At 39.1% G+C, this 10,629-nt stretch overlaps 1 protein-coding gene across 2 annotated transcripts; it reads left to right on the forward strand.

Moving 5' to 3' along the window:
* Positions 1–229: 229 nt before the first annotated feature.
* On the forward strand, positions 230–9,354 carry hemgn (hemogen). Of its 2 annotated transcripts, none has more exons than XM_008121292.3 (4): positions 230–562; positions 2,952–3,045; positions 5,173–5,462; positions 9,150–9,354. In XM_008121292.3, the coding sequence occupies exons 1-4, from the start codon at positions 481–483 to the stop codon at positions 9,239–9,241; spliced, it is 558 nt and encodes a 185-aa protein (XP_008119499.1). In that variant the 5' UTR covers positions 230–480; the 3' UTR covers positions 9,242–9,354. The 2 variants fall into 2 exon arrangements, with proteins under 2 accessions (XP_008119499.1, XP_008119500.1); XM_008121293.3 differs by having other exon boundaries at positions 235–562; positions 2,952–3,033.
* Positions 9,355–10,629: the final 1,275 nt, after the last annotated feature.

Here is a 10,629-nt window from a genome sequence, read left to right on the forward strand (position 1 = left end):
ATTCTATTTTTGTTTATTAATATTTCATTAATTTGGGAAAGTGAGCACTGTTTTGGTCCAGGTATGTAACTTACTGGAAGAGAAGAAAGAGTGGTCAATGGTCTGCAGAAGACGTTTGGACTTCTGCCTCAGAAGAATAGATTACTGAAGTTTAGAGAGTTTAGGAAAGTATCCGAAGTTTGACACTGTTTAGAAATTGGCTGTTGTTTTTAGGGGTGGATGGGGAGTGTTTGCTGCAGAAAAAGAAAAAAGCTTATTTGGGCAGGGATATGCCTTTCTGGGAGCGTGAATTTAAACACCTTTGCGGCATGATAAGGAAATGCAGTATTAACATACCAGTGTCCATAGCAGATAAGATGCACTGGGTGGGTAGCTTCTTTCTCTGTTTGGAAACACTCATTTTGCACTTAAGCATTAGATGTGCCAGATGAAGGAAAAACTCCTTTTATATATATAAATATATAAAATAAAGCATTGAAAATGGCAAGCCTAGAAGAAGACCATTCATACTCTGGAAATCCACAGCAGCCAGCAGCAAGCGCTGAGGAGTATGCAGTTCCAGGTAATAACTTGAATGATGGGAAGAGGGATGTTGAAAGTTAACCCATAGCTTTACTAGAATTGTCTGCACTCTGGTTCTCTCTGCTTTATAGCCCTTGCCCATGGTAAAACTGTGTTCCTCATTCAACTTCGGGGGGAAATGTATTTGGCATGTTTTGTGTATCTACAACAAGAACGGGGTGTTGTGTGGTTTCCAAGCTGTACGGCCGTGTTCTAGCAGCATTTTCTCCTCATGCTTTGCCTGCATCTGTGGCTGGCATCTTCAGAGGATCTGATAGTAGTAAAGCTTTACTACCATCAGATTCTCTGAAGATGTCAGCTACAGATGCAGGCGAAACAACAGGAGAAAATGATGTTAGAACACGGGTGATTCCGGCCATGAAAGCCTTCGACAATATATACAAGAATCTCCAGGCACGGTTAAAAGGGTGGTAGCAGAAAAGATATTTTGAGGGCGGCATAAAAAGTGTGGCTGTCCATTCTTTTTGCTCCCCAAGTTGTTGCAGTGGGACTAAGGAGTCTCCAGTTCACATTGAGTTATGTTGGGCCAGTTTCTTCTTCTCAGGCAAAACAGGGTTCTTGTGAGGACGGCATGAGTGGACAGAGAAACATACTGGGAAGAATGGTAGGCTATAAACATACCATTGTTCAACGCTCTTCCATTTAGAACTGTCTGCCTATACTCAAAAGTTAAATATATGCACAAAAATGGGTGCAATACACTAGAGGGCAGTACTTGTCTTTCACCTTCCCATGCTGTCCTACCTGGACAGTCAATGCTAGTGTGTGCATTTGAATTGCAGCTGTTCTAGGATCACAACTAATCCATGGTAAAACTGAACATGAGCATATATATATATATATATATATATATATATATATATATATATATATATATATATATATATATCATACATATATACACACACACACACACAGTAACAAACCATAACCATCAGTCTATGCTTTAAACCAGGGGTCCTCAAACTTTTTAAGTAGGGGGCCGGTCCACAATCCTTCAGACTGTTGAGGGGCCGAATTATCATTTGAAAAAGAAATACGAACAAATCCTTATGCACACTGCACATGTCTTATTTGTAGTGCAAAACAACAACAACAACAATGAAAGAACAATAAAATATTTAAAAATGAAAACAATATTAACCAACATAAACCTATCAGGATTTCAATGGGAAGTGTGGGCCTGCTTCTGGCCAATGAGATAGTCAAGTTAATTAGGATTGTTGTTGTTGTTGTGTGCCTTCAAGTCATTTCAGACTTTGGGCGAGCCTAAGTCTAAAATTATTTATTTATTCATTTCCTACATTTATATCCCGCCCTTCTCACCCCGAAGGGGATTCAGAGCAGCTGTATGTACATACAATATATTATATTATTAGCATAGCACAATATTAGCATTATATATTACTATATTGAACTATACCACTATACTGTAATATTATATGTAATATATAACATGTAATTAATATTATTATATGGTATTATTATTAGTATTACATTGTATAACATGATAATATTATCAATATCTTATGTATATATAATATATTATATTATTAAAACTGATATAAAATATTATATTATAAATGAGGGCGGGAGCCAGGTAAATGACCTTGGAGGGCCGCATCCGGCCCCCGGGCCTTAGTTTGGGGACCCCTGCTTTAAACCTTTAGCAAGGCTGGCATTTTTGCAGGTCATGCTGGGTGTGCTCAGATATTGAGTCTTCAAATGCACAATAATGCATTTTTAAAAAACTGAAGTGAAAGGAGGATCAGAGGAGAGATCAAACAAGTATAAACATGAAGGTGAAAGGGAGAAACGTGTCAAGAGGAAGATGTGTCAAGCCAAACCTTGTTTCCATCTGGAAATTGAAAGAACAGATCCAGAATAGGTCTATACAGTTACTACAGACCCACCACCATGGAAGGCAATCAAGCTTGGCCACAAGTGATAGTCTATGATGTTATGATGATAAAAATGAATAGAATATGGGAAAAATAACATTACTGGCAATTGTTTGAGCATACACTGCCCTTTAGTAGTTGTGTTGTTGTTGCTATCATATGGTTTTCCAGTCAAGATTTGTTCAGAGGGATTTTGCCTTTTCCTTCCTCTGAGGCTGAGAGAGTGTAACTTGCCCATTTGGTGGATTTCCATGGCTGAGCAGAGGTTCAAACTTTGGTCTCCTAGAGTTCTAGTCCTATGCTCAAACCACTACACCGTGCTGTCTCTCACCATCCGATTGTGCAGATGGTAGAATTTCAGCTGGAATGACAAGCTCCATCTGCTAAAGTTCTCTTTTACATAACTGTCCTTTTTATATCTGGCCACCATATTTGAAAATAGACTTAATTATTGCTTTGCTTTTGCAGAGGTGGTCATCACTCGCCGTTTGAGAGACCGAGAGCTTCTCAGAAAAAGGAAAGCAGAAGCAGAGGAAAAAGACACTCACCAGTGGGTTCTGGGGTAAATTAGGATGTTGAAATTAACACTTTGTTTTAGCAGCAAAGGTGTCTGTTATTTTCCTTATGGGTATGGACTGCCTCTAAAAATGGGTTCTTTAGATATGTGCCTGGCAATCCCATGGGTTTCATAGGGTTTTCTTGGCAACTTGGAATACTCGGAGATGGATTTGTCAGTGCCTTTCTCTGAGATAGAGTCAACATCACTTGGCATTCATTGGCGGTCATCCATCCAAGTACCAACCAAGCTGACCCTGCTTATCTTCCAAGATTAGACAGGATCTGGTGCTTTTAGAACAGTGGTTCCCAACCTTTTTTCTTTTTTTTCTTTTTTTTTTACCAGGGCCCACTTTAATCAGGGCACACTTTGACCAGGGTCCACTTGACCATAGCCCACTTTGACCAGGGACCACATTGATCAGGGACCATGTTGACCAGGGACTACATTGACCAGGGACCACTCTCCAACATTAGTACCAAAAGAGTTTACAAATCAGTTTTTGGTGGACGTTAGAGTCGGAAAATTGCATTGAATAGACCACATCAGTGGGACCACGGCCCACAGGTTGAGAACCACTGTTTTATAATATTTTGTCTGTAATCCAGAATAAAATTGTTTTTCTGCTCCCTATGTTTGGAAGTTTATTCAGTCAGACCCCATCTACACTGCTGTATAATCAAGTTTCTGAATCCGGATTATCTTTTTGAAGTGGATTATATAGCAGTGGAGACTCATACAATCCAGTTCAAAGCAGATAATCTGGATTCAGAAATTAGATTAGATAGGCCCTAAGTGGAACTATCTTTCCCTCTACTGGTTAGTTCTATCTTTTCAGCTGAAACAAGCTCTGTCCAATTTGCTTTCATTCGTCCTCCTGCTATCTTGGTCTCTGTCTCTCCTCTTTCTAATTGTTTGTTATCTTATGCTGTCCTCCTCTCATTCACATTGTGATATAAAGTTCTTGGCATGTTCCCCCTTAAATAATTTAAAATATTGAAGCCAGAGGTGGCAAGGTTCTGTGTCAAGACATCCTGGATTCTGCAATGTATAAATTAGGAGTATAGAATAGATTTGTATTTCTTATATACAAAATAATTTATTTTGTAAAAGTTTACTTTTTGCATGATTTATTTTGCTTGTAATAGTCTAAATTCAGACACTGTTTTCTGGCTTCTAGGATTTCATGAAGCATTGCCTGTGTGTTTTCAAGCATGGTTTTGCAAAATAAGAACTAGATGCTTTCAAAGAACAAATCAAAACAAAATTTAAATTGCTTTGTTTAGCCCAAACAAAAAGGTGGTTCCCAACCCTTTTTTGACCAGGGACCACTTGAAAAGGGACCACTTTGACCAGGGACCACTCTCCAACATTAGTACCAAAAGGGTTACGAATGAATTTTTGGTCAACTTTAGATTTGGTTTGGTTATTTGGGGTGCCGATTCAGAAAATTGCATCGGTTAGACCACATCAGCTCTAGTTTCTGATACAGAACATATGCCACCCAGTAGTCATCATCTACTCGCCCACAGAAAACCATATTTAATAATCTAGATCTGATGTGGTCTAGCCAATGCAATGGTCAGCTCTGTGGAAAGGAGCGGAAATAAAATAAAATAAATAAATAATGAGGAAGGAGGTTCATGGACCAGATTTTCGTTCTCGTGGCCCACTGCTGGGCCACGGCCCATAGGTTGTCTTTCTTTGGATAGCATAGGGAAGGGTTAACACCACTGTTGTGTTTCTTTTCCTGTCTGTGCCCCTGTTTAGAAGATTTCAACACACTTTCTGCCCCTGTAAGAATTTGATTTTGAAAAAATAGGCTTTTTGTGGAAACAAAGATTGGTGATGAAGCTTCAGTGGAGACACCTTTTCCCCATAATATTTCTTCCATTGGTGAATTTCCCTTCTGAGTGGTAAATTTCTCTCACTTTCTGTTGTCTCACCCCTGATCTTAACTATGAGTTGTTTGTAAGTTGGATGTTTGTAACTTGGGGACTGCCTGTATTGAGATGCTGACAAGGAGCCAGCCACAAGTTCCCATTAATGTCCTCGCAAAGAGGGCCCTTTGCAACAATCTGTTAGCTCCCCATCCTTTTTTCCTTGATATGCCTTTCTGCCCTTTTTCAACAGGGATCAACAAAAGAGCAAACGGGCTCGGAGGGGGAGAGGGGCCGGGAGAGGCCGAGGGCGACGCCAGGCTGAAGAATCGCAGCCAGAGACACAGTCAGAGATACAAGTGGAGGTGGCAGAGGAAAAAGAGCCAGAGACACAGGCAACTCAGGTGGAAGAGAAAGCTCAAGTTACTCTGGTTTTCCCAGCAGAGACATCCATCCCTCTCTTGGAAGCTGAAGAGTCGTACACTCCACAGCAGGAGGCAGCTGAGCAAGCAACCCCTGCCGGAGACCACTTTTTCTCACCAGGTAAGGAATGTCCAGGAGCAAACCTCTCTTGTAGAGAAACTATCAAGTGATTGTGGAAAAAGTGATGTCTCTTCAATCCTTTAGAGCAGGGGTCCTCACACTTTTGAGGACTGGTTCATGGTCCCTCAGACGGTTGGGGGCCCAGAGTATAGTTTGAAAAATACATAAACAAATTCTTATGCATTCTGCAGATATCTATTTCTAGTGTGAAAAACCCCCACAAAAGAACAATACAATATTGAAAATGAAGAACAATGTTAATCAACATGGAAAGTATGAGCCTGCTTTTGGCTGATGAAAGAGTCAAGTTAAATAGGATTGTTGTTGTGTTGTCAAAAGCTTACATGGTCAGAATCACTGAGTTGTTGTGTTTTCCGGGCTGTATGGCCATGTTCCAGAAGCCTTCTCGCCTGATGTTTCACCCACATCTATGGCAGGCACCCTCAGAGATTGTAAGGTGTTGGAAACTAGGCAAGTGGGGTTTATATATATAATCATCTAGAAAGAAAAATTGGACAAATTCTATAATATACAATAAAACGTAGATGGTCAGTGGTGAAAGAAACCAGTTATCCCAAGGCTGATGAAGATCTGTGAAATAATAGAAATGAAGATACTACGGTGAGCAAGGAGAAATCATTGACCAGCTTTAAGCAAGATTGGGACACAGTCATTACTTTTTTCACAACCGTGAAGGGAGTAACTATTACCTGTGGGACTCATGAAGTAGTAGAGTGTTGCTTAAAGCAGATCACAAATAGAGTGGGCTGATAAATAAACATAACTATCATTAATAATAAGTATTAACAATAACAGATTACTATTTGATTGTTATCTGTTGTTATTATTATTATTATTATTATTATATTATATTAATAAAATATTACTTAATATTAATTATTATTAATAATAACAATGGGTAGCACCCATTATTATTAATAATAATAACAGATAACACTGGATATCAGGGCCAGTTAACACTTCCCAACAAAGGATTACCCCAGGCAGGAAACAGCCATGTTTTGAAGCTGCCAGGCTATTCAGTGAGGATAAAGCTAGCCAACTGAAACATTCACATTCACCTCAGGCAGGCAAGAGTTCTTTCTCCCACTGGACATTCCACAGATATATAAACCTCCCTTACTTAGTTTTCTAATATACCTCACAACCTCTGATGATGCCTGCCATAGATGTGGGTGAAACATCAGGAGAGAATGCTTCTGTAACATGGCCATACAGCCCGGAAAACTCACAATAACCAAGGATTGTTGTTGTTGTGTACTTTCAAGTTGTTCCAGACTTAGGACAACCCTAACTCTAAAGTTTGGGGGGGGGGATGCTTGGAGAGCTGCATCTGACCCACGGGCCTTAGTTTGGGGACCCCTGGTTTAGTGCAACTGTTCAGAAGACATTTATTTACCATTGAACCCTAACTCCCTCCCTGGTTTGTTTAATTAAAATATATATTCTGGATCACTTTATGCTAATTCAAATACATTTCCCAATTTCCTATATACAGTAACATCTTATATGGGAGTAAATTTTACTATTGATTTTTATGAATAATATCCCACTATCCCGAATTTTTCATCTTGAAAACTGTGCAAGAAAGATTTTTTAAAGTGAAAAATTGATTATATGTGAACCATATTTGTTCAAATGACAGATAAAATGTTGAAATGTGAAGCCAATAGCTAACTACAAAGTTGATAGTAAGAGCTGTAGTACAAAATAGCTCTTACAGAATTGGCCTTGTGTAGTTTCATTTAAAATCTATTTTAAAACGGATATAAAAGATTTTTCACAGAATCTATTAGGCTTGTGCACAGATTTGAGTTAGTCGGTTCCTTTTGGCCAATCCACTTGTTTGGCTTGTTTGGATGACCGTAATGGCACCGGCTCAGCTGCCATGTTTTTTTTCACCTTAAACGGCCCATGTGGCTACTGGGCATGGCTTTTTCTCTTCTATTTGGGAGTACACAGCACATGCTTCTTTAACCCCATTGCTGAAACTCAGACTCCTTTGAAGGCAAGAAAGGAAAGGGTCCCAGGAAGGGTGCTTCCTTAACCCGTTGCTCAAATCCAGGCTTCCTTGAAAGGAAGAAAGGATCCCAGGAACAGAAAGGGGAGCCTTGTAAGTTCCTCATTGTCACCAATTGGCTGGATCTTTCAGCTGCCTAGCCTGAAAACAGATATTTCCATTAGCCGATTTTTGGACGGCTCCCGAAAACAGATCTGGGTGCCCAATGAAATTTGGATACCAAAACCGGATTGCTCTCCAGCCAAATTGCATAAGCCTAGAATCAATATGATGCTTTTGTGAAACCCTAGGCTTCCGCAGAACACAATTTAGGAACCGCTGTTTTAGAAATCCAATTTGTCTCTTCTCACTACAATTTGTGTCTTTGTGCCTTCAAGTCACCTGCCAACATATGGTGATCCCATGAATTCCATAGGGTTTTCTTAGGTAGGGAATATTCAGGGGTGATTATTGTGCTAGTTCCTTCATCTGAAATATAGTCTATAAGGAAAAGTTTAAGAAGCCTACAAGGCTTCTAAAACATTTCAACTTGGGACATCTTTTGGCTTGGGAAATCTTTTACGTGACTCCAGATATGTAGGTATAAAAATAAGTATAAAAATCAAACATTTATTAATTAAAAAATCAGCATTTGCAAAACTCAAAAATATGCGGATTTTTTATGAGATGCAACTGAAACATCTTCTGTTAAATCCATAGTAAGCACTACACAGCACTACAAACCTCCCTGAGTCCCCTCGGGGAGATATGCAGGTTATAAATAAAGTTTTTGTTGTTGTTATTATTATTATTTTGGAGGAATGGATTTTAATCATATGTTTTATATTTTTCTATTGTTTTAATTGTTTTATTGGATTTTCATTGCTGTTTTAATTATGTGCAGGCATTGAATTGTTGCCAATTTGTACACCGCCCTGAGTCCCTTCAGGTGAGAAGGGCGGGATATAAATGTTGTAAATAAATAAAATAAATAAATAATAATAATAATAATAATAATAATTATTATTATTATTATTATTATTATTATCATTGTCATTTGTGTGAATGTCTAAAACAACCACTAGATGATGTTCAGAAAATGGTGTACTTTTGCCAAATGTTTTGAGACCCCAACATTGAACTAAGGAGACCCCATTTGAAATTGGGAACCGCAATTTACTTTCCTACAAAACTTGGCATTCCCTTGATATCCCCCATCCAAGTATTAACCAGGGTCGGTCCTTCTTAGCTTCCAATATAAGGCAGGACCTGGTACCTTTACGATATTTAGACCGCAAGGACCCTTAAATACAACCTTACACATGCTCCTTGTACAGAATACTGTTCATTTAGATTTTCTCCCAAGCAAGCCTGTATAGTATTGCTACTTCAGCTTCCAATCTTCTTGGGAACTGAAATTCTGTGAAGAATTCTGTGATAATCTCATCAAATTGTGGTTTATGGAGTTCTTTGGAAGAAACCACAACAGTTCTACAGGTAGAACAATGGATTAAATGTGTAGTGTAAAAATAGAGGTTGTGAGTTTATGTAAGAAGTGGGAGTCACTGTGGTAACAACTGCATGATGATGCTTGTGTAAGTTGTGTTAAATGTAAGGCCCCATCTGAAATATAACCTCCAGCATCTGTTCTTTTTTTCTCATCTCAGGACTTGAAGAGATCCCAAGATCAGAAGAACCAGAAATTCCCAAGGCCCTGGGAAATGACCATTTGGAACAAGAGTTCTATGGCTCCTTTTAATTTAAAACCTGGAGTGCCGACCACCATGGTTACTGCTTAGCATGAAAACACTGTTAGAATGTAGTTCTTGTGTGTTGTTCTTGTGTGCACAATAAAAGCCAACAGCCTCTGAATTTGTTTTATGCAGCATCCTCATCCTTGAATTGCTCACTTCCTAGTTTGCCAAGATCTGAGAAGTTCCAGGGGTGATAGTAAAATAATATACTTTATTTATATACCTCTCTATCTCCCTAAGGGGACTCAGAGTGGATTACAGGTACATATATGGCAAACATTCAATGCCGTTATACAATTGACAAAGACAGAACAGTACATACACACAGGCAGGCTTCTCTCTCTTGTTCCACTTCCAGTATCTAGAGGCTGTACTCGACTTGGCCATGGAGAGGTGTTGTTGTTCTATTCTTCCATGCTGAGAGGCTTTGTCATTGGACCACCAGCATGTTTTTTAGGGGCGCCTTTTCCTCCCCATTAAAAACAGTATCTATTTATCTACTCACAATTCCTATTTTCGAACTGCAAGGTAGGCAGAAGCTAGGCTGACTGTGGGAGCTTATCCTGCCCGTGGTTTGATCTGCTAACCTTGTCAGCAAGATCTTTTTATAACTGGTGGTTAACCCGCTGTATTATGCCGTGGCCCTACAGTAATAGTAGCAGTAATCTAGTTTACTTTTCTTCTAAAGAAGAGAGCACTGGAGATGTATGGCATTTTGGCAATTTTTGATTAATTTACATCTATTCCAACATGGCATTAAAAGACACAAGCAAAATGCAAATCCTAGTCCACATAGTTGTATAAAATCCACATTGAACTGGATTATATGGCAGCGTGGACTCAGATAACCCAGTTCAAAGCAGATATTGTGGATTATCTGCCTTGATATTCTGGGTTATATGGCTTTGTGGAAGAGCCCTGAGTCAACTATTCCAAAGTAAACGCTTTATAAGTGTACATAGAATCCCGAAAGCACACTAAAGCGGAATCATGAATGGCAGTTTATTATCACTGGTCAGCATATACAAGACCAGTAGATCCCATATGATCTTGGAAACCAGGGTAGTTAAGCACTACCAGGTGCTGTAGGCTGTATTTCACAGGAAGGGGAAGGCAAAGTAACCGCTGTGTATCCCTTGCCTAAGAAAACCCTGTGTTAAATTCATGGAGTCACCACAAATAGACTGAAAGCACACGTGGGCACATACACACACCATCGGAAGAAGAGGCAAGAATTCCATCCGGTGTTGCCGTTGTCTTAAGATATGGGCTGTTTGTGATGAGTTTAGTCCCAGGTAATATTAACTAGAAAATTGCTCTTCCCTCTTTATCTGAATGAAATATATATATATATAACGTACAATATAATCCCTGTATCTACAGTTTCCTTTAT

The sequence above is a fragment of the Anolis carolinensis genome, chromosome 2 (assembly GCF_035594765.1).
Source record: "Anolis carolinensis isolate JA03-04 chromosome 2, rAnoCar3.1.pri, whole genome shotgun sequence".
NCBI classification, from domain to species: Eukaryota; Metazoa; Chordata; class Lepidosauria; order Squamata; family Dactyloidae; genus Anolis; species Anolis carolinensis.